The sequence below is a fragment of the Culex pipiens genome, chromosome 2, assembly GCF_016801865.2.
Source record: "Culex pipiens pallens isolate TS chromosome 2, TS_CPP_V2, whole genome shotgun sequence".
Lineage (NCBI taxonomy): Eukaryota > Metazoa > Arthropoda > Insecta > Diptera > Culicidae > Culex > Culex pipiens.
The window spans coordinates 98,243,275-98,268,629 of record NC_068938.1 but is presented as its reverse complement, the minus strand read 5'-3'; the positions used below and the strand labels follow the sequence as shown (position 1 = coordinate 98,268,629).

Here is a 25,355-nt window from a genome sequence, read left to right as displayed (position 1 = left end):
GGGACGCGCAGTCCTGTTTTTTCGCGATAATTTTCGTCTCTTTTGTGTGGCTGTTTGTGTGCATGGGGTGATTGGTCAGTATAATTGAATAATGCCGTCATAAGTGCAGTGCTTCTGGGGACGCGCAGTCCTGTTTTTTCGCGATAATTTTCGTCTCTTTTGTGTGGCTGTTTGTGTGCATGGGGTGATTGGTCAGTATAATTGAATAATGCCGTCATAAGTGCAGTGCTTCTGGGGACGCGCAGTCCTGTTTTTTCGCGATAATTTTCGTCTCTTTTGTGTGGCTGTTTGTGTGCATGGGGTGATTGGTCAGTATAATTGAATAATGCCGTCATAAGTGCAGTGCTTCTGGGGACGCGCAGTCCTGTTTTTTCGCGATAATTTTCGTCTCTTTTGTGTGGCTGTTTGTGTGCATGGGGTGATTGGTCAGTATAATTGAATAATGCCGTCATAAGTGCAGTGCTTCTGGGGACGCGCAGTCCTGTTTTTTCGCGATAATTTTCGTCTCTTTTGTGTGGCTGTTTGTGTGCATGGGGTGATTGGTCAGTATAATTGAATAATGCCGTCATAAGTGCAGTGCTTCTGGGGACGCGCAGTCCTGTTTTTTCGCGATAATTTTCGTCTCTTTTGTGTGGCTGTTTGTGTGCATGAGGTGATTGGTCAGTATAATTGAATAATGCCGTCATAAGTGCAGTGCTTCTGGGGACGCGCAGTCCTGTTTTTTCGCGATAATTTTCGTCTCTTTTGTGTGGCTGTTTGTGTGCATGGGGTGATTGGTCAGTATAATTGAATAATGCCGTCATAAGTGCAGTGCTTCTGGGGACGCGCAGTCCTGTTTTTTCGCGATAATTTTCGTCTCTTTTGTGTGGCTGTTTGTGTGCATGGGGTGATTGGTCAGTATAATTGAATAATGCCGTCATAAGTGCAGTGCTTCTGGGGACGCGCAGTCCTGTTTTTTCGCGATAATTTTCGTCTCTTTTGTGTGGCTGTTTGTGTGCATGGGGTGATTGGTCAGTATAATTGAATAATGCCGTCATAAGTGCAGTGCTTCTGGGGACGCGCAGTCCTGTTTTTTCGCGATAATTTTCGTCTCTTTTGTGTGGCTGTTTGTGTGCATGGGGTGATTGGTCAGTATAATTGAATAATGCCGTCATAAGTGCAGTGCTTCTGGGGACGCGCAGTCCTGTTTTTTCGCGATAATTTTCGTCTCTTTTGTGTGGCTGTTTGTGTGCATGGGGTGATTGGTCAGTATAATTGAATAATGCCGTCATAAGTGCAGTGCTTCTGGGGACGCGCAGTCCTGTTTTTTCGCGATAATTTTCGTCTCTTTTGTGTGGCTGTTTGTGTGCATGGGGTGATTGGTCAGTATAATTGAATAATGCCGTCATAAGTGCAGTGCTTCTGGGGACGCGCAGTCCTGTTTTTTCGCGATAATTTTCGTCTCTTTTGTGTGGCTGTTTGTGTGCATGGGGTGATTGGTCAGTATAATTGAATAATGCCGTCATAAGTGCAGTGCTTCTGGGGACGCGCAGTCCTGTTTTTTCGCGATAATTTTCGTCTCTTTTGTGTGGCTGTTTGTGTGCATGGGGTGATTGGTCAGTATAATTGAATAATGCCGTCATAAGTGCAGTGCTTCTGGGGACGCGCAGTCCTGTTTTTTCGCGATAATTTTCGTCTCTTTTGTGTGGCTGTTTGTGTGCATGAGGTGATTGGTCAGTATAATTGAATAATGCCGTCATAAGTGCAGTGCTTCTGGGGACGCGCAGTCCTGTTTTTTCGCGATAATTTTCGTCTCTTTTGTGTGGCTGTTTGTGTGCATGGGGTGATTGGTCAGTATAATTGAATAATGCCGTCATAAGTGCAGTGCTTCTGGGGACGCGCAGTCCTGTTTTTTCGCGATAATTTTCGTCTCTTTTGTGTGGCTGTTTGTGTGCATTGGGTGATTGGTCAGTATAATTGAATAATGCCGTCATAAGTGCAGTGCTTCTGAGGACGCGCAGTCCTGTTTTTTTCGCGATAATTTTCGTCTCTTTTGTATGGCTGTTTGTGTGCATGGGGTGATTGGTCAGTATAATTGAATAATGCCGTCATAAGTTCAGTGCTTCTGGGGACGCGCAGTCCTGTTTTTTCGCGATAATTTTCGTCTCTTTAGTGTGGCTGTTTGTGTGCATGAGGTGATTGGTCAGTATAATTGAATAATGCCGTCATAAGTGCAGTGCTTCTGGGGACGCGCAGTCCTGTTTTTTCGCGATAATTTTCGTCTCTTTTGTGTGGCTATTTGTGTGCATGAGGTGATTGGTCAGTATAATTGAATAATGCCGTCATAAGTGCAGTGCTTCTGGGGACGCGCAGTCCTGTTTTTTCGCGATAATTTTCGTCTCTTTTGTGTGGCTGTTTGTGTGCATGGGGTGATTGGTCAGTATAATTGAATAATGCCGTCATAAGTGCAGTGCTTCTGCGGACGCGCAGTCCTGTTTTTTCGCGATAATTTTCGTCTCTTTTGTGTGGCTGTTTGTGTGCATGGGGTGATTGGTCAGTATAATTGAATAATGCCGTCATAAGTGCAGTGCTTCTAGGGACGCGCAGTCCTGTTTTTTCGCGATAATTTTCGTCTCTTTTGTGTGGCTGTTTGTGTGCATGGGGTGATTGGTCAGTATAATTGAATAATGCCGTCATAAGTGCAGTGCTTCTGGGGACGCGCAGTCCTGTTTTTTCGCGATAATTTTCGTCTCTTTTGTGTGGCTGTTTGTGTGCATGAGGTGATTGGTCAGTATAATTGAATAATGCCGTCATAAGTGCAGTGCTTCTGGGGACGCGCAGTCCTGTTTTTTCGCGATAATTTTCGTCTCTTTTGTGTGGCTGTTTGTGTGCATGAGGTGATTGGTCAGTATAATTGAATAATGCCGTCATAAGTGCAGTGCTTCTGGGGACGCGCAGTCCTGTTTTTTCGCGATAATTTTCGTCTCTTTTGTGTGGCTGTTTGTGTGCATGGGGTGATTGGTCAGTATAATTGAATAATGCCGTCATAAGTGCAGTGCTTCTGGGGACGCGCAGTCCTGTTTTTTCGCGATAATTTTCGTCTCTTTTGTGTGGCTGTTTGTGTGCATGGGGTGATTGGTCAGTATAATTGAATAATGCCGTCATAAGTGCAGTGCTTCTGGGGACGCGCAGTCCTGTTTTTTCGCGATAATTTTCGTCTCTTTTGTGTGGCTGTTTGTGTGCATGAGGTGATTGGTCAGTATAATTGAATAATGCCGTCATAAGTGCAGTGCTTCTGGGGACGCGCAGTCCTGTTTTTTCGCGATAATTTACGTCTCTTTTGTGTGGCTGTTTGTGTGCATGGGGTGATTGGTCAGTATAATTGAATAATGCCGTCATAAGTGCAGTGCTTCTGGGGACGTGCAGTCCTGTTTTTTCGCGATAATTTTCGTCTCTTTTGTGTGGCTGTTTGTGTGCATGGGGTGATTGGTCAGTATAATTGAATAATGCCGTCATAAGTGCAGTGCTTCTAGGGACGCGCAGTCCTGTTTTTTCGCGATAATTTTCGTCTCTTTTGTGTGGCTGTTTGTGTGCATGGGGTGATTGGTCAGTATAATTGAATAATGCCGTCATAAGTGCAGTGCTTCTGGGGACGCGCAGTCCTGTTTTTTCGCGATAATTTTCGTCTCTTTTGTGTGGCTGTTTGTGTGCATGGGGTGATTGGTCAGTATAATTGAATAATGCCGTCATAAGTGCAGTGCTTCTGGGGACGCGCAGTCCTGTTTTTTCGCGATAATTTTCGTCTCTTTTGTGTGGCTGTTTGTGTGCATGGGGTGATTGGTCAGTATAATTGAATAATGCCGTCATAAGTTCAGTGCTTCTGGGGACGCGCAGTCCTGTTTTTTCGCGATAATTTTCGTCTCTTTTGTGTGGCTGTTTGTGTGCATGGGGTGATTGGTCAGTATAATTGAATAATGCCGTCATAAGTTCAGTGCTTCTGGGGACGCGCAGTCCTGTTTTTTCGCGATAATTTTCGTCTCTTTTGTGTGGCTATTTGTGTGCATGGGGTGATTGGTCAGTATAATTGAATAATGCCGTCATAAGTTCAGTGCTTCTGGGGACGCGCAGTCCTGTTTTTTCGCGATAATTTTCGTCCCTTTTGTGTGGCTATTTGTGTGCATGAGGTGATTGGTCAGTATAATTGAATAATGCCGTCATAAGTGCGGTGCTTCTGGGGACGCGCAGTCCTTTTTTTTCGCGATAATTTTCGTCTCTTTTGTGTGGCTATTTGTGTGCATGGGGTGATTGGTCAGTATAATTGAATAATGCCGTCATAAGTGCGGTGCTTCTGGGGACGCGCAGTCCTTTTTTTTCGCGATAATTTTCGTCTCTTTTGTGTGGCTATTTGTGTGCATGGGGTGATTGGTCAGTATAATTGAATAATGCCGTCATAAGTTCAGTGCTTCTGGGGACGCGCAGTCCTGTTTTTTCGCGATAATTTTCGTCCCTTTTGTGTGGCTATTTGTGTGCATGAGGTGATTGGTCAGTATAATTGAATAATGCCGTCATAAGTTCAGTGCTTCTGGGGACGCGCAGTCCTGTTTTTTCGCGATAATTTTCGTCTCTTTTGTGTGGCTATTTGTGTGCATGAGGTGATTGGTCAGTATAATTGAATAATGCCGTCATAAGTGCAGTGCTTCTGGGGACGCGCAGTCCTGTTTTTTCGCGATAATTTTCGTCCCTTTTGTGTGGCTATTTGTGTGCATGAGGTGATTGGTCAGTATAATTGAATAATGCCGTCATAAGTTCAGTGCTTCTGGGGACGCGCAGTCCTGTTTTTTCGCGATAATTTTCGTCTCTTTTGTGTGGCTATTTGTGTGCATGGGGTGATTGGTCAGTATAATTGAATAATGCCGTCATAAGTGCAGTGCTTCTGGGGACGTGCAGTCCTGTTTTTTCGCGATAATTTTCGTCTCTTTTGTGTGGCTGTTTGTGTGGATGGGGTGATTGGTCAGTATAATTGAATAATGCCGTCATAAGTGCAGTGCTTCTAGGGACGCGCAGTCCTGTTTTTTCGCGATAATTTTCGTCTCTTTTGTGTGGCTGTTTGTGTGCATGGGGTGATTGGTCAGTATAATTGAATAATGCCGTCATAAGTTCAGTGCTTCTGGGGACGCGCAGTCCTGTTTTTTCGCGATAATTTTCGTCTCTTTTGTGTGGCTGTTTGTGTGCATGGGGTGATTGGTCAGTATAATTGAATAATGCCGTCATAAGTTCAGTGCTTCTGGGGACGCGCAGTCCTGTTTTTTCGCGATAATTTTCGTCTCTTTTGTGTGGCTGTTTGTGTGCATGGGGTGATTGGTCAGTATAATTGAATAATGCCGTCATAAGTGCAGTGCTTCTAGAGACGCGCAGTCCTGTTTTTTCGCGATAATTTTCGTCTCTTTTGTGTGGCTGTTTGTGCGTAATGTTCCGTCAGTGCAAGCGGATGGTTGTGTTTGTGTGCAAAGTGCCCTTTCTTCGTCATCGCTAGTTGGAAGGCAATTTGACGGTTGAGTTCGTTAGTTTTACCGCGTAAAATAATATTTTGATTGATCAAGAACGTTGTGTGGTGTGCGAGTCTTTTTTTTTTGTGTTGAAAAGACCTTTCCATAGCTCCGTAGCTCGGAGGGCTCGACGTCGGTTGTTTATGTGTTAAGCCCTCTCCATAGCATCGTAGCTCGAGAGGTAACGATAATCAATACCTCATCTAGTTAACAGAAAGAAGATCGAAAGGCATTTGATGGTTGAGTTCGTAGCGTCGTTTCCGTAACAAATTTATGAATTAAATGGTTATATAATTAAAAATCAGACTACGCTATCATAGCAGCATTGCGTTTAACACCTCATTCTTTAAATAAACATTATTTGGCTTTATCTTTCCACAGCCGGCTGTCTAAGATGAAACCATTTCATTTAAAATTTAACAACAGTTAAACGGGAAATGTCTCATCCGCAGCATCCGATTGTTTGCCTTGAGAATAAAATATAATACCTTTCAACAAACACTATGATTTTGGGTCGCATCATCATCTTCTATGATGAATCCTGACCAAACACCCTATCCTACTAACAAGTTTTCAGGTTCCTGGCGCTCGTGGGGTGTAAGCACAGAGTAAATCAGCTGCCCTAGTAGCAACCTGCGCTAACTAACATTCCCGTCCCTTAAAATCGAGGTCTACAAACTGACATGGCGGGCGCCGTTGGTGGCCAATGACTGTTACCTATTCGCAACTGATCTAGCTTTAGCAATCATGGTGTTTTATCTTTTCAGCGCATTCATACATGCTGTTGATAAGGGAAACACCACTAGATCGTCGAAGCCTATAATCAGTAGTGCTGAAAGGATATTACGGTTCTGTTCAGCAACGGAGGGGCAACCATGGGTGATCTCTCATGCTCATGCTCAAAAGTATGGCAGTGATTGACACTTCTTCAGAGATTAAAAAAAAATCTTGTTGTGTTTTTATAGATGAATACTACAAAAAAAACAAATTTAGACGAGAAGAGGTAACTCCTTAACCTGAATTAAGAGGCCTTCTGGCTGCCGGAAGCGACCCCAAAAACGACGAACGAACCCAACCAGCCAAATGGCCCTTCAAGCATTAAAAAGAAGAGGAGCAGGCCTCTCGCGTTGAATATTTCTTCTTTCGTTTTTTTTATTCAGGCGTATCTTCAGAACCGTCAGTCGGCTGGCCACCTTTAGAAGTACCTCTACCCAGGCCCATTACCTTAAGCGTTTCAAATTGAAATACAATATTCATTTGGCGTCGCGCGACGGCACCATGTCTTGAAGAACTTGTTGGATTTTTTGTTATAAAATTGTAAAAAATAGTTCGAGATCGTATAAAGTGAGCAAAACATTAGCTTGGCTTCAGCACATTTTTTTAAATACTGAAATGTTTCATAAAGTTTTGACCAATTACATCCCACCATTACCATTTTATAGTAAGCAGCCCACTTTTCATCCATTCTTTTAAGTACACTTCCGTACCAGGAAGCATGTACCGGACGAGTATCCCTTTTTATTTTCCAACTCCATTACCCTCTCCTCCCTCATCCTCCTAGGAAGAGAATTTTAAATTTCCCTCCACACTTTACGGTACGTACAGGCTTCAGGCAACGATCGTAGGCTCATTGAACGCGCCAAGATTATGACGGCAATGATACTGCCAGATATGGGTTCGAAATTAAGTGATAACGGAATTCCAAAGTAAGACCCAGCAGGGCGCAAAATATGTGTACTTAAGAAAGGAGGGCATCCCGAGAAAAAAAGGTGCTATCACTTTTTTGCCTAAATTAACCCGAAATTGAACCGTTTCCAACTTTTGCGCTTACCCCGTGCCAATTTTATGGAAGGTGGAAAATTATGGGATTTTGGTTGGGATGAGGCAGAATTTTGAGAGCTACACATCTTGCATCACATTTAATTGGAGCAATTTTGTTTAAGCTTTATCGTTTTGCTTTGGGAAAGCAGGAAAGTATTACTAAGAAGTTAAATATATCTATTTTTAAGGGCCAACCTACCAGCAGGGCGTCCTTCATGATGGCGATCGTCGTGGCCAGCACCAGTATCGAGAACATGAACGTGCAGATCGGATCGATGATGCTCCACTCGGGCTTGAAGTAGATCACGAGGGCGGCTATGAACACGCCCAGACTCTGCACGAAATCGCTCAGCACGTGCACGAAGGCCGCCCGCACGTTGATGTTCTCCTCGGAGTGGCCGCCGCCGTGAGAGTGCTGGTGGCTGCTGTTGGGACTCGTGGATCCACCGTGGCTGTGGCCGTGGCCGTGCAGGGTGGCGCCCATGCTGGAAGAAGGATTGAAGTTAAAAACACATTGAGCAAAACACATTTTGTTTCAAAATAACTTTGCATGTCAAACTAGCAGATTTTGAAATCTATTTCCAAAGTCGAGGAGTATTTTAAAATTGCTGGTTATTTTATTTTTAAGATTAGCTGTTTTTTTGACAAAAAAAAATTAACTTATAAATAAAATTATGGACTCTTTTTATTCAATTGGCTTGTCGGCGACACATAAATTCCAAATATCTAGAAAATATTTATTTGAAAAATTCAAACAAAAAATACAACACAATTAACCGATTGTCGATGATTCAAAACCAGCTTGGAGTGATAGATCTGATTGTGGAAACTTGTGAGAACTTGTGGGAATTGAATGAAATTTGTGAGAACTTGTGTAAATTTGTTGAAATTTGTGAGTGAACAAGCATGAAGGGATGTCAGGGCTTACAGATTTAAGCTTAATTACATTGCTAATAACTGAAACTAGAAACTGGATAGTAAATTAGCTTACGTAAATATCAAAACGAGTCAAATCAAAAAGCTGTCACAGGCAAACTTATGGGAAATTGGACGAGCTTTCCGGTAAAAATATTTACGAGACTGAAAAACCAAGTCTGTCATATAGAAATTGCCAAAAACCACAAAAAAACCCGTTTTTTCAACATTTTTATTTTTCAAACCGCTGTATCTTCCCAAGGATTGGACATAAGACAATGGTCAATATGGAGACTTATATGTAAAATTGTCTGGAGAATCGATTCCCACTACCGGTTTCAAAAATTTTGACGTTTAGACCACTTTAAAAAAAACAGTTTTAGTAAATGATTTTTGTATTTTTTTAAGGAGAGACATACCATCCTGCATTTTTCGTCAGTCTTTTGGTAACATTTTACGCTATTTCCTCAAAAATTTTGAAAGAAAAAAAATCGTGACATCACCTTTAAATTTAAGTTTTAGACTTAAAAATCAAAAAATCTCATAGAAGTGGCGTGTATTTTTGTTTCAGTGTATTTTTTTCAGAAAGCTCGTCTAATTTCCTACAAGTTTGTCTTTGACCACTTTTTGATACGACGCAACGGCTTCGAGATACAGTAATTTTTAAATTCCAAAATACAAAAATATTTAAATACCTTATGCCCTTCTCAAATGTTATTTTCGAGTACTATTGGCTCCATATACACAAAAATGGCTTATATAGGTCTAGGATAACATGTCTACAATGTTTCATTAAAATCGGAGAGGGTCGGGTACAAAAGTACCAGAAAAAATCCTGATTTGAGCTGGAATTGCTCTATACTCTAATTTCGACGTCAATTTTGCGCACGGCCGAGCAAGGTCCCACACACAGTCACACATGGGTAATTCTCTACGAACTCACACGGAATCGGGAAAAGTTGCCCCGACCCCTCTTCGATTTGCGTGAAACTTTGTCCTAAGGGGTAACTTTTGTCCCTGATCACGAATCCGAGGTCCGTTTTTTGATGTCTCGTGACGGAGGGGGGGTACGACCCCTTCATTTTTTGAACATGCGAAAAAAGAGGTGTTTTTCAATCATTTGCAGCCTGAAACGGTGATGAGATATAAATTTGATGTCAAAGGGACTTTTATGTAAAATTATACAACCGATTTGATGGCGTACTCAGAATTCCGAAAAAACGTATTTTTCATCGAAAAAAAAAGCACTAAAAAAGTTTTAAAAATTCTGCCATTATCCATTACTTGACTGTAAAAATGTACTTTTCGAATCTACATTGACCCAGAAGGGTCATTTTATCATTTAGAAAAAAAATCATTTTGAAATTTTGTGTTTTTTTGTAACTTTGCAGGGTTATTTTTTAGAGTGTAACAATGTTCTACAAAGTTGTAGAGCAGACAATTACAAAAAAAATATTATTAACATAAGGGATTTGTTTATAAACATCACGAGTTATCGTGATTTTACGAAAAAAAAGTTTTGAAAAAGTTGGTCGCCGTTGATCATGGCCGTTCATGGTCACCCGCGACAGACACGGACGACCAAACAAAAAGAAACGCAAAAAGTAACTTTTTCAAAACTTTTTTTCGTAATATCGTGATAACTCGTGATGTTATAAGCAAACCCCTTATGTTATATATCAAATTTTTTGTAATTGTCTGCTCTACAACTTTATAGAACATTGTTACACTCTAAAAAATAACCCTGCAATGTTAGAAAAAAAACGAAATTTTAAAATGAAATTTTTTGTTCTAAATGATAAAATGACCCTTCTGGGTCAATGAAGATTCAAAAAGTGCATTAAATTTCCCTTAAATGACATGTTCCAAATTTTTTTACAGTCGAATAACGGAAAATAGCAGAGTTTTGAAAACTTTTCTAGTGTTTTTTTCGATGAAATATACGTTTTTTTCGGAATTCTGAGTACGTCATCCAATCGAGCGCCTAATTTTACATAATGTCCCTTTGACATCAAATTTCTATCTCATCACCGTTTCAGGCTGCAAATGATTGAAAAACACCTCTTTTTTCGCATGCTGGGGTCGCATGAAAGGGGTCGTACCGCCCCTCTGTCACGAAATATCAAAAAACGGACCTGGGATTCGTGATCAGGGACAAAAGTTACCCCTTAGGACAAAGTTTCACGCAAATTGAAGAGGGGTCGGGGCAACTGCTGTGTGAGTTGGCGGAGAATTACCCACATACATTAGCATTAAGTGGGTGTACAAAAAATGCAGTGAAAGCCGAGCACGAGACGTGAAATGATGAATAATAGATGATGCACACAGTCGCCCACACACACTCACAAACATACTCAACGACAACGGCGTCAAAGGACACCTTCTCCACCACCCCATCTCCTCTCTTTTTCCTAGAATTCCTGATGTGTGCAACAATTCTGCCTGACTGGCCCCGGAGAGAATGTCATTATTATCCTTGCGCGCCTTGTTGTGACACACTTTGGATAAGCACAAGCACAAACACACTCCCTCGCTCCTGGGACTGGGACAAAGTCAACCGACACAGGTGTAGACAGAGAGAGAGGGAGCAATAGAGAGATGTGAAAGGACAAAAAAAGCAGTAGAAAGGTATGAGCTTGTTGTAATCCTCAGATTTAATGGGCTTTCCGCATGCAATTACTTTCGTTCGCGCCCAGGTAAGTGAACGCGGGATCAATTTAGTGGCGCACAGTTTAGAGCGCTCGGAGAATGGATAAGGATCTACGAAAGCTCGCGCCCGATGGCGGTGTTTAATGGTTTAGTGGGTTAATCTAACTTGAGCGAGTTTGATCTAGGCAGATTGATTTTAATGATACGATACACTTTAATTGATTTGTTTTAAATAGAAAAGTAATCTTATAATAATTCAATAATTCAATATTTAACTCAAATCAAAATCAAATTATTCGCTCTACAGCATTGCCTTGGCGTTCTCGATAACGAGATTCCTACTCGAAACTAGGTGTTCGAAGGCTTGATTGTTGAGGCAATTGCAAACCTATTTTTACACCTTAGCTTCCAACCACCCCGGGATTCGAACTGACGACATTTGGATTGTTAGTCCAACTGCCTACCAGCGACTCCACCGAGACAGGACCCAGGGAGACGACTCCTACACCTGGACTGAGTTAACGACCTAACCTCTTAGTTAGACCGGGACCAACATTGACTTCCCTGTCCGACGGAAGGCGTAATCAGACAAATCTCGTCTCAAAATTTGCCACCGGGACCTTCTGGGATTAAACCCAGGCCGACTGGGTGAAAGGCAACCACGCTTACCCCTACACCATGGTCCCGGCTTCAATATTTAACTACAATTATGAAAAAATTATAAACAGGGTAATTTTTATATTTTCAGAATATTATAATTTCCTCAACGAAAATGAGATGAATCAGAAAATGAACTGAATTTACAAATTATTTGGATGATTTTACACAAAGATCAGTTAACAATTATTTTCAAGTTACGTAGTTTCAGTAGAACAAGTGTCTTAGTAAATGTAGAAAACATTTACTAATTTTAATTATGTAGTTGTCAAATAAACATTTACAAGTAACCTAATAAATCGTCGCTGTCGTGTCGTACGTGCATTTTGGGCAAAATTGAGTTAAGAACGCCATTTTGTGCAGCTCACAATGCCTCACCTTTTGACCTTCACAGATTCACAAAATTCGATTTCAATCCTGAGATATCCAATAAAAACCGAAAAAGCTCCGCAGATTTTTATCACTTTTCATATGAAAGAAGTTTCAAGCTTGTCATGCTATCTTGACAAAGCCTGAAAATTGATGTACAGTATGTAGAAAAAGTATTTACACCCCTTGGGCACTATGCACATATTGTGATGAAACATCTAAACAATTGAATGTTGACAGAAACCTAGTACAACGTTTTGTTCAGAAACTCATGCCAGACATTTTGCTACAAAAAGCTCATGAAAAAATGATTTCTATAAAAAGTTATATAACAAATACTATTACGAAAATAAAAAAGGTGCAAAAAAAGTTTGTACACCTTTCGAAAAATTAACATAAATAATGTTATTTGTTGACAAATCACCATAAATCCAGTCTCCCAACTCCAAATAGGCATCCTTGACTGATTAAAAAAAGATTTTTCGTTGGAATTTCGTACCAACCCGGAATTACGTCGTCGGAAAATCCGCCGGCATCTGAACCGGTCCACAATTCACAAGTCAACCTATGTGGCATCAGAAAGGGCATAAAATTTCCGATCTTTTGATACCCATACATCCAGGTTTTCTGTAAAACCCACGTTTTTTTAAAATACCTAAGCAAAAACGTTGTTATGGTTTCGTTTGAGCAACCTGCCAAAAATGTATGGAATTTCGTAATTTTTGTTCTCGTGGATCAAACTTACTTTTTGCCCAGGTATTTAAAAACGTAGGTATCAAAAGATCGGACATTTTATGCCCTTTCCGATTCTACATAGGTTGACTTGTGAATCGTGGACCGGTTCGGATGCCGGCGGATTTTCCTACGACGTAATTCCAGGTTGGTACGAAATTCCAACGAAAAATCTATTCTATCGATACAAATACCCCCCAAAACGGTGTTATACCTACTCCAAAATGTTTATTTAGCAATTTTTTGGTAATATATTGACATTAAGTTGAATTAAAAGTTTGCAAAATTAAGTTTAGATAAGTTTTATATAATTTTCAATTCAATTCAGTTTTATTGGTGAATAATCAAGATACAATAAGTGCTTTTGAAGTACATAACAGAGTTTTGGAGAACCTTTCAGCTGTGTGTTACATCATAATCCATTTTGGAACAATTATTGCTTGTAAATAAAGGTGTCACCAAGAGTAAGAAAAAATAAAAATAAACTTACTGAGATAAAAAACTTACTGAGATGTAAGTTTTATATAGAATAACCAGAGTAATATAAACTTTTATACTAAGTAGTTAGTAAACTTTATATTCAATCCAAATGATTTTTTTAATCAGTCAAGGATGCCTATTTGGAGTTGGGAGACTGGATTTATGGTGATTTGTCAACAAATAACATCATTTATGTTAATTTATCGAAAGGTGTACAAACTTTTTTTGCACCTTTTTTATTTTCGTAATAGTATTTGTTATATAACTTTTTATAGAAATCATTTTTTCATGAGCTTTTTGTAGCAAAATGTTTGGCATGAGTTTCTGAACAAAACGTAGTACTAGGTTTCTGTCAAAATTTTAATTGTTTACACGTTTCATCACAAAATGTGCATAGTGCCCAAGGGGTGTAAATACTTTTTTACATACTGTAAGTGCGACAATTGGCCAAAGGGATTTCAGGTCAGAACGCGATTGACACAGGGACGAGCTCGATTACCGTAAACATTTTCAATTATAATTCGGGACTCCGGCAACCAAATTCAACCAAACTTCGGGGCAATGCACAGAATGGTCAACCAGACGAAAAGTGTTTTTTAATGTTAACATTGCGTGCTCTCGTTTTTGTTTATTCAAGGTCAAACATTAAAACGCGTTTTTCTCGGAACGTCGAAATGGCGGCCGCGACAAGATAGCACGACAGCGTCGAAATGTTCTCTTTGATGTAATTAATTCAATTTGAACACTTTTGAACTGAAATTTTACAAAAACATAGTGACAATATTACAATTTTCAACGAAACAGTTTAAATAAAAATGGTATACTGTGGCTCCGATAAATTTTTAAAAAATATTAATCTTGAAAAATCGTACCTGTTGGCAAAAAATAATACCATACCGGTTGAATTAATATATTAGAATCGTCAATTGTTCATTGGTTTATTGTTCAATAATAGTTTAGAATTTTAATCGATAAATTTCATAAAAAAAATTCAAAATATTAACAAAGAAAGAAATTTAGAATGCGAATGCAAAAAAAAAGCAAAGCAATCCACTTTGACGACCCCCGGGTCTTTTGTGGGCTCTGTTGCAAGTTTCTGCTCATTTCTAGGCGTCCGTAGGTTATGTGTGGTGAGTCACCCGAATGTGTGTTACGTGAGATTGCGAATGCATATAACTTTAAAAACATAATATAAAGCGCACAAAAAAAAAACAAAAAAAAAAACAAAAAATGTAAACAAAAATCTGAAAAGCACGTGTCACAAGTGTGTTTCGAAAGTAAAATTGTACTACGTGTCGCAAGTGTGCACAGAATTCCCATACAGACTAAAATAGGCTTAAATCAATAGTTTAACCGACTTAATCAGTATATTTTCGAAAACAAAAGGTTGCATTGCCTTTAGAAAGTATGTGTGTACATACATTTGTGAAAAACAAGAAAAAATTTCAACATTTTCCAACAACATGTGACGTGTCACAAGTCATACTACTGTCATACAAAAAAATAATGTTATTATCTTTGTTAAATAAATTATGGGGATGAGGGGGGGGGGTTGTAGAGTGGGTGGGGCCTTAAATATTGTGAAATGTTTCATAGACGACCCCTTTGATCAGTATCCATTGCAATTAAAAGCATTTGGAGGTGCTGTGCAACCGCAAAGTAACCAAAAGTACCGTGCGCCTCCATTTATACAGTAAAAAAACTGAAAATGACAAAAAAACGAAAATCCCTAGGTGAAATATTTTCTAGGTCACAGATATTGAAAAGGGACCCCCTTAGCTACCTTTCCACGAAAAAACATTTTAGGTACATTCAATTTCAATAATAATTGCTTTCCGCCATGGCGTGAGCTGACGATTTATAGGTGAAGTTTGTATGGAAAAATAAAAAATAAATGTATGGGGAACAGCAAAGAGAAACTTATATGTAAAATTTTATGACAAATAACTTTTTCGAAGACCGCAAAACGATTCGAGTTAACCCTGACGAGTTCTTATAGATTTAAAGAAGTTGTTTTTGTAGCGACCCTTAAACCGACGACACGACAAGCCACTCGCTTCCAAAAAGTGGGCACCAAATCGGCTTACCCCTCCGGTTCCTTTGGAACTCGAAACGTCAAGCCGGTCGAACTGACGTTTCCCTGAAAAAAATGATAAAATCGGCAGCACTGCTACTTTGACATTTAGAAATGTCATTTTTTGTTTTTTTTTCGCAACGTCGTCAAATTTCTCCCCAACCTGGTTCTTTTACTCTGGAATGGAATTATATGGCCACGGTGGCCACGAATCTCGGATGATTACGCGTTGTTGGTCAATCTAGGGATAGGATCATCGACTTAGGACGGATTCGGCTGTAGCTGCGGGAGCGGGCGTCGGAGTGACCACCGACGAGCCGTACGGGTCGGAAGAGGAGAGCGACGAGGATAAGAACGGAGAGATCTGGAAAGATAACGTGATGGACGAAGGAGATCACGCGTAACGACGGAATGTTGCACGTGGAAAATCTCGGCAGCAACGAGGAAGGTAAAAGGTTAAAGCACTCTACATACTGGGACAGCTGGTCAGTCTGCTTGGGTTTGACTGTTTTGATTTTCTCTTTTCAGATGATTCTGCACTGGACGATGCTGGCGTCGTCGCGGAGCGTAAGTGACATTGAGATTCGTGAAAGGCCGTTCCTGGCGAAAATCTATGAAAAAAGATCCCATCTGATGGATAACAAACAGTGCCAGTTGCCCGATAGAAGTTTCCGCGAACAGCGCAAGGGTTACGAACAAGTTTACGTGCTGGCGTTGGAGCCAAAACCCTCCAAAGAGGCAAAGGGACTGATGGTCATCGATAAGCAGTTCAAGTACGTGCAATCCGTGTTCGCTGGCTTCAAAACGCTCAACAGAATCCAGATTCGCCTGCCAAAGAACTTATCCTGTGACTGCTACTCCGAGTAGACTGACGATGGTCTACTCGAGCAGCGACGACAACTGGGCTGGCCGTGCCCAGAAACGCGATCAACGGTACCAGCAGTTGGACGGGAAAAAAAGAAGAACAAACAATCGGAGAAGCTGAAGGGACAGATCATGCTACAGAAAAGTTGTGGAGGAGGCGAAACAACGGCAACCGGACGACGGAGTTTAATAGGAAATGGTGATAACTGTGGTGCGTTAAAAGAGGCGTTGTAGAATGCAATAAATACTGCAGGGGTAAGGGGAGGGGGGGGGGGGCGTATTTTCTAGACAATGATTCCGTTCATATGATGTCCTTGACGTACTGGTGGACTGGTCAAATCGTTGTCGCAATGACCCTCGCAGAACACGTGGTCGGGAAATTTGACCAGAGCTTTTTACGGTTGGAAGTTATCCCGCATCTGATATGATCACCCTAAAGCAGACATTTTAGCATCATGACGCGCTGGTCGTAGCATCCGGTGAGTTCCTCCTAGTAACCGCGATCGATTAGGCGTTCCAGCAGCCAAATTCCGTGGTTGGTTTCGTCGAGGAAATCGTACTGGATAACCAGTTGAAGATGTTTCGGGTCGCTTGCCATTGTTTCTTCACTTTCGCGGCACCAAAGCTTGAGGAAGGGAACAGGTAGCAAATCTTCTTGGTACTGCCACAGTCGTCTAAGAAAATGTTACTGAAGTGACCTGTTCAACCCTAGAAACTGATGCTGGTGCTGGGCGGCCTCACTCAGCTGGAACTACTCAAAACTTGATATTTGGTGCTTCTCTTTCCCCGGAACCTTCTTGAAATCCTTCTCGATTAAGCTATCCTTGAGCTTGAGCAGTTCCAAAACGTGATGTACCAACCGAAGAAACCTCGATCCCGTAGTCGTAGCCGGTTACGCCAGCCTCAACGAACCGTTACGCTGTTGATAAGTTCTAGTTCCGGCAGCAGAAAGCTAGAATTTTACGACAAAAATTGATATTCCTTCGGAAAGGTTCCGAAACTTCGGACAGCCTGAGCTGCTCCAAGCTTTTTGGTACCTTGGCCTCCAACGTTTTCTGGAATCTCCTCCTTGCAAGCCGAGTGGTCGCTGTTAAAAACGGAAATGTTTCTTAAGTCACTGGAGGGATGCTTTTTTGCGCTATGCGTGTTATTTGCCATGCAGAATTTTCGTCCTCTTCGCGTCTTGGCCAGGGCACCGGCCGATGCCCAAATGAGACCGAATTCCGGCGTTAGGAACGCCGGGAAAGAATCCTAAACCTGCGAATTTTCGAAAGAAGCATGAATGAGGTTATGACCAATGTAAATATTTACATTCAAACAGTGTTGCGTGTTGATTTAAATTTAAGCAAAACCCGAGGGGTCTTTCAATTTACCGTGACTTTTGTCAATCACGGCGATTTTACGGGATTCACGGTGAGACCTCTTTTTACTCAGATTTTTGCACCGAGTGTCTTGTCGTGTCGTCGCTTAAACCTTAACAGATTTCGCTTTTCACAGTTACTTATTTTTGCCTAATGAATCGACTCAGAGGGTATCCCTGAGTTCGATTTTTTTATTGTCACCCTAGTATGCAATAATTTATGAAAATATCATCTAATAAAAACTGAAGAAATATGTGAAAAAAAGCAAAAAATTAAAAAAAAAGTGATTGAAAAAAACATAAAAAAAAGCAAAAAAGGAGGTTGTTGGAGCTCCGTCGCTCAACTGAATCTGGCAGCACTTATTAAAACCGTTTGTCAGGTTGCTTTGACCCAACTTTGGCGTGCAACGGCAACCGTTGCTGCGATCGACTAGGAAGAAGGAGAGGGAGAAAAAGCGCGCGAAAACCGGTGACGTGAGCGCGTGGAAAAAAAATGTTTACACTCGCGGCAGAATCAACATTTAGTTCACTCTACTGTTAAAATTAGTTAATAAATCTAGTGTAGTGAATTCCGGAGTTCTTCTTCTCTCCATTCACGGCCCCGAGAACTATTCCGCTGTCCAAGTCCACTTCCGTCAATCCTTTTCAACCAGGGCCCGAACAGAGGTGTTATAATAAGACTATTACTATCAGAAACAAACAAAAAGTAAAACATATAAATGCTGTTGAAAATACAAAAAATGGAACAAGAACAAGAGAAGTATGGGTTTTCGTAGGACAAAAGTTAATAAAAACACGAGAAAACTAGAAAAAAATAAAAAAAATGGGTATCAAAGGTTAAGTTCTGTTTTCTAAAATCACGTCCGCGTTCAACAAAGCAATACTGCCTCACTGTGAACAACTTCGTCATCTTTTCCAATCACTCGCGGAAAACCCCACGGACACGATGAGCTCCACGTAGATTCTAGCACTTTTTTCAATTAAAAATGCAGTTTTTTGCCCCCTCCAAAGCCCTTGTCGACGAATCGATTTTTGCAAACGATTGTTTCGTGGCTTCAAAGCCCTCCTAGTAGTCGTGCTCAGGACGCACATTAGCATCACTACAAGAGAACCACCACCGTCGAGCACAACAAAGTCCCCCGTGGTCCCAGAGATCGCGAGATAATCTGTTGCTCCGTTGCGTCGTCGGCGTCGTCGAGGGCGTGGACGTGACTTGCGAGAGGACGCACTTCCTGCTTCGAAGATGATGTCGAGAGGTTCACCGAGGTTTCATTCACCTCTTTGCGCTGACGGGTGGGTGGAAATAGATCATAAGTCGAAAAAACGGGGGCTTCATCACCGGAAGGTGAACGTCAACGCGAGCTGCAAAAGTGTGAGTGGGTGAACATTTTTAATCACCATTTTCCACACCAGGAGCTTTGGGAGTGGAAGAAATGGCACTGATGCTTGCGAGCAAAAAAGGGCAACAATTCTCGACGAAAATTCTAATATTTTCTGGGTTTTTTATGACGAACTTTGACTATTTGTTTGAAAACCCATATTTTTTTAAAGCTTGAAATTGAAATTAAAAAAAATCTGTCGTTAAAGAAGAGGATAGCCTTCACGGAGAATCAATCTTGCGAAGCAAGCTTCTGTGAAGTTTCTTTTTCTTTTTTTCGTAACGCTTTGTGCGAGAAGTAGAAAAAATGAAACCTCCTTGATTTACGGTCTGATGGAAAGCAACTGAATGGGCTGTTGAGTTTGAATGGATGGTTGCAACTTGCTGTTCTCCAACTTGGTGGCAGAAAGCTTCCTGTAATCACCGCACGCAGCAGCTGCCTTTAAAGTGGCTTCCACAATATTCAGAGTGACAAACTAGTACGCTTTCAAACTTCATTAAAGTACTTGAATCAAAGTGACTCCATCAACCGCTTCTGTCCCTATGAAGTGACTCTCATTAGTCGAACAATAATGAAGGATTATCCCGGTGTAATGGACTTTCCAGCGCAGCCATCTAATTTCGTAGCATTACACTACTTGCCAGCTCGTATCGCTGGTAAACCACCACCACCAGTTCCACACATAAAAGAACCACCAAAGCCGGTCTAATTAAATCGAAAACCAGCACAGAGAGAGAGACTCACGTAACCTCAGCAGAACGTCACGTCGCGAACGGACAATCCAAAAAAGAAAGGAACCACTTCCACTTCCCCGAGGGGATTGAAAAACACGTCGCCACTTCCGTCAACCTTACTTTGTACTATCTATCTAATCAAGTACATTCGAAAGCATTGTCACACGAACACAGTGATCTAATTTATGCAAAGAGTCATTATTCAAAGGAATTCTAATATCACGTTTCAGTGCGGTTTTCCACGGGGGGAATGAGCTCGGCAAACTAACTTCAAACGTGAACTATCGTGTGACTAGAAAGGCACACACTCACACACCTCCCTAGTACTAATTCTAATGCTATCATCGCCCACCACTCTGAACACTGACTACGGGCTCTGTGGTTGTATTTCCAAATTAATGCGATAATCCTTCGTGTCTGACTTTCTAAATATATCTATCCACACACTAGAGCAGGACGATGATGAACGAACGTACTACGGTACGGGTGCCGATTGCAAACCAAGCAAGGGTGGGTGGGGGCCAGGCAATTTCCGATGGAAATGGAAATCCAATTTTCAGTTCAATCCCCAAGCCTGGCACGCCAAAGTTGTGCGGATATCAGGTGTTGCTTGCCAGGAAGCTGTGGCTAGTGCTGCTCGGTAGTACTACTGAAAGCTTAGCTTTGTACGGAAGAATGGGCTGTGTGGGTGCATTCTTCGATGTATTTAGTTGTAATTCACACTTAACACTATCAGAGTCATCTTGTACGACCTGCACAAATCAGATATCAACTATTTGTTTACACGTCAGGAAGCATTGAGATACAAAATCAAATAAAAGGATGGTTTGTAAAATTCAACTGATTGAAAGAAGGACACTGCACAGTGGTCCAGATCGCAAAATAATGTGGGAAATGGAATTTCGAAAAAAAAAAACGGTATAATTTTGGAGCTTTGGTGTCTTGAGAAGAGTTGTTGCAAATAGGAAGGAGCAACTTTTGGCTTAGTTGAAATTAGCTACCTGGTAGTCGCGTGTGTTGGCGTTTTATACAAGTCGTCAGTTGTGTGCTATCTTGTGACAACGACCATTTAGTACTTTTCGAGAAAATCGATTTTTAAAGTTTGTTGGTAAATAATTTCAAAATTATGAATGATAGAGCCAAACTTTTTTAAGCAATCGGTTCGTATACTATCGCTTAACAAACGCTCCAAGTTTCAACTAATTTGGTTACACCAGTTAAAAGATACAGTAAATAATGTAAACAAAAATCTGAAAAGCACGTGTCACAAGTGTGTTTCGGAAGTAAAATTGAACTACGTGTCACAAGTGTGCACAGAATTCCCATACAAACTAAAATATGATTAAATCAATAGTTTAACCGACCTAATCAGTATATTTTCAAAACAAAAGGTTGCATTGCCTTTAGAAAGTATGTGTGTACATAAATTTGTGAAAAACAAGAAAAAAATTCCACATTTTCCAACAACATGTATGACGTGTCACAAGTGTGCACGATCATTTTGATGATAAATTGGTCTATGTCACAAGTGTGTATTGCGATATCCGGGAAACGGAAGCGAGATTGCAAAATCTGGTTAAAGCATCTTGTAGTGTTTGTTAAGTATAGCAAAACGTCATCATTAACTCATTTTCGACCAAAATGGTCTATGTCACAAGATAGCACACAGCTGACGAAGTGTCAAAGTACGCACGGGAAAGCCGGTGGGTTAGGGTGGTTCAAGATTAGGGTGTTGGGCTTACCAATCCAAGCAACTTTATTGAAAACACAAATATTTTACCTCACAATCCACGCCTTGATGCTCTCTTGTACTAAGCTTGCTGGGATTTCTATGTAGATAGCATAAGAGAGCACAGAGGCAATCTGGTTTTTTGAACGTAGCATTCCAGGGTTGAGTTTTAGGGAAAAGTGATGTTCTGAGTGCTTTTAGATTTCTAAAAAAACATTTTCGTTTTTTCAAGTTAATTTGTCAAAATATCGATTTTTGGTCATATTTTGGGTTTTCTATGTAAAATAATCATGTAAACTAATTGAACCCAATATATGACCAAAAATCGATATTTTGACACTTAGGCTCAACTCTAAGGGAAGATTTAGATTCAGCAGACAAAATTACATGAAAATACATATAATTGGTAAGTTTTCGATTTTCGTTTACGTCAAAATTGACATTCCAAAAAACGAAAATGAGCTCAGAACATCAAAAAAAAGCAAAGCAATCCACTTTAACGACCCCCGGGTCTTTTGTGGTCTCTGTTGCAAGTTTCTGCTCATTTCTAGGCGTCCGAAGGTTATGTGTGGTGAGTAGGCCGTCCCAAAAAAATGAAAAGTTGTCAAATCTTCGGTGCTCACCCCTAGAATGATAGATTAGGATGTCAGGAACAATGTTTTCATACAACAAAAAATTCCCAAAAATGGTTTACAACTCGCGCGCGGAGCTTGAATGAAAAAAGTGCATTTTTCGAGTATTTTTCAGAAATGCGCGTAACATCAGTACTAAAGTTATTCAAATTTGGTCGCCTTGGGCTTCAAGTTATAGTTTAATGTCCCCTGAACAAATTCTTGTACAGAAATAGTCCATAAAAGCTTGTGTTTGGGCATGGCAGGGCGTTTTAGGGAGAAAAATTTGTATTTTTTAGCTAAAAAATTTCAAAAATCACTCCCCAAAACGAGCTAAAACATTTTGCAGCCAAAATTAATGCATTCAGCTTGTAGGAAATTTTACGGAGATCATTTTGCATTTTTAATATTCAATTTATGTCCATGCAAAGCCGAGATATTTGCATTTTAGTGAACAAAAAGTGACGAATTTTCAAAATTCTTGGTATATAAGCGTTTTAAGCATAAAACATTGGCTACTATGATTACAAACGAAAAGGCATACATTTTGGATATATTTATTTTTTCGCTCAAAAACGATATTTGTTAATAATATTTCATGAAAAAACATAAGATTTTCTCACTATGTGACGTAAACGACAGATAATCATAAATCAAAATTAATTGAATTAAAGTTCTCCAAGCTGTGAACTTTTTTTTTGTATGAACATTCGAATGAAACAAATTGATTTATAAAAACTTATTTTTTCAAAAAAAGTTACCCATTAGAGCTTTATTTGTTCATATCGAGAAGAGCACAGAGCAGTACTTATTATTGGCAGAACACGTCTTGCAGGGGCAACAAACAGAACAAGAATGATTTATTCAACAAATTACAAAGTCAAGGCATACTTATGCGTATCCTCAACACTCCTCCTCGCATGAGTATCCCTAACGGCTTCAGGCTTCGTTTTTGCGAGTTCCAATGGTCAGGATCTCCATCTCCTCCTGAATCCTGGACAGTTTGTTTTCGTCATCATCTGGATCAGCCAATCGACGTGATTTTGGCACGGTTCCACTCCGCTCCACAGGACCCTTTCGTTTGGTTCGACCACTCACACGCCGTTTGGATGATGCTCGAAAGAAGTAAACCGGTTGTACCACATCCTCGTGATACTGGACGGGATCCTCCATGTTCCGTTGACCCAAACTTGGAGCACCGCTCAATGTATACTCAAATACTTCCCTTTTCTTCGTCTTCTTGCTCCGACGTTTGCTTTCGATCAGGACTCCCACAAACTGCGTACCGATCTCCTTCTGTTGTCCGGAGTGCCACCGACGTTGCTTGAGCCGGTACAGTCCGTCGCGCAAAACTGCCACCGCTGCTGTCTCTCCTCGTGACATTATCCGGCAGCCATGTTTGCCGAACCGGATATCCGCTCCCTTCACTATCAGCTTAGCCACCGAAATGAGGTTCATCTCGAGTCCCTGGATGTACAACACGTCCGTCAGCTTGATCACCGTTTGCTCTCCATTGTTGTCCACGCTATTCAACGACACCGTTCCAATCCCTTGGACATCCACCTCCTTACCGTTCGCCAATAGCACTTGTCCTCTGGGGGCAGGTTTCAGCGAATCGAAACAAGCCTTCACGCAGCACACGTGGGAGCTGGCTCCCGAATCCACGATCCATTCTTGCCGTTTGCTGGTGTCCAATACACAAGCATACGATTTCTTGACACTAGCGCTGGCGTTGACTTCCACGTCGTCATCACTCATCTCGGCTGGACAATCCACTTTCCTATGGCCTTCCTTACCGCATCCGTAGCAGATCAGCTTCCTCTTGAATGCCACCTTATACGCAACTGGCGTGTCTCCCGCTTCACCTTCGTTCATCTTGCGCTCCTGGTCCAGAATTTTCCCTTTCACGTAATCCAGCTTAAGATCCTCGTCCTTCATGATCAGCAAAGCAGTCCGGACTTGATCGTAGCTCATCGGCAAGCTTCGCAAGAGCATCGCAACCTGTACATCCTCTCCCAGGTCCTTTCCAGCACTCCGTAGCTTCGCAAACAGTTCCTCAAGATCGTAAATGTGTGTTGCAACGTCTCCTCCTTCCGGCAACTTCCGGTCGCAGATCTGGCAGATCAAGGACACACGGGAACACATCGATGTCTTCTGGTGCTCGTTTTTCAGCTTGAGCCACACCTCTTTCGCCGTTCTGAGCTCTCGGATTAGCGGATGCTGGCGCCTCTCGACCAGCAGCGAAATCGTTGCGCGTGCTCTCTGGACTCCATCCGTCCACTCTTCATTTTCTGGAACCGGGGCCTGCGCGTACTCGACGTACTTCCACAGCTTCTCGCGAATCAGCAGCATTTCCGTTTCGAACGCCCATTGCGCGTAGTTTTCGTTGTTCAGCTTCTCAACTCCAAGCTTCGCTTCCATTCTTCTCGAGAAAATTTTCTTCAAACTTCCGATTCCGATTCCGTTATCGCCTTGGTTACTGGGCCCATAACCTATTGGCAGAACACGTCTTGCAGGGGCAACAAACAGAACAAGAATGATTTATTCAACAAATTACAAAGTCAAGGCATACTTATGCGTATCCTCAACACTTATAAATATGTCGTTTACGTTACATTGTGAGAAAATCTCATGTTTTTTCATAAAATGTTTTTAACAAATATCGTTTTTGAGCGAACAAAATAAATATATCCAAAATGTATGCCTTTTCATTTGTAATCATAGTAGCCAATGTTTTATGCTAAAAACGCTTATATACCAAGAATTTTAAAAATTCGTCACATTTTGTTCACTAAAATGCAAATATCTCGGCTTTGCGTGGACATAAATTGAATGTTAAAAAAAGCAAAATGATCTTCGAAAAATTTCCTGTAAGCTGAATGCATTAGTTTTGGCTGCAAATTTTTTTAGCTCGATTTGGGGAGTGATTTTTGAAATTTTTTAGCTAAAAAAAACAATTTTTTCTCCCTAAAACGCCCTGCCATGCCCAAACACAATCTTTTATGGACTATGTAAGTACAGGAATTTGTTCAGGGGACATTAAACTATAACTTGAAGCCCAAGGCGACCAAATTTGAATGACTTTAGTACAATTGTTACGCGCAATTCTGAAAAATACTCGAAAAATGCACTTTTTTCATTCAAGCTTCGCACGCGAGTTGTAAACCATTTTTGGGTTTTTGCCTTCCTCACCTCACTGAGGCAAGGCTTTAAAATCACTCAAAAATTGAACTTTTTAAATAAGCCTCCAAGATATACCTTTACGTATACATATCGGCTCAGAATCAAATTCTGAGCAAATGTCTGTGCGTGTGGATGGACGTAGAATTTTTTTTTCTCACTCACTTTTCTCGGAACTGGCTCGATTGATTTTGTCCGGATCTATGATTTTCGACTAGTCTTCAGGTCCTTTAAGTATTTTTTTAATTTCATCCGGTTTGGTGCAGTACTTTAAAA

General features: G+C 41.0%; 1 protein-coding gene across 2 annotated transcripts in view; it reads right to left on the bottom strand.

Moving 5' to 3' along the window:
- Positions 1-25,355, bottom strand: part of LOC120416872 (zinc transporter 2-like) — a 144,759-nt gene that overhangs the window by 21,304 nt on the left and 98,100 nt on the right. For both annotated transcript variants that reach the window (XM_039578767.2, XM_039578768.2), the window contains exon 6: positions 7,546-7,831. In XM_039578767.2, coding sequence (XP_039434701.1) covers positions 7,546-7,831 — 286 coding nt within the window. The remainder of the gene's footprint in view (positions 1-7,545; positions 7,832-25,355) is intronic.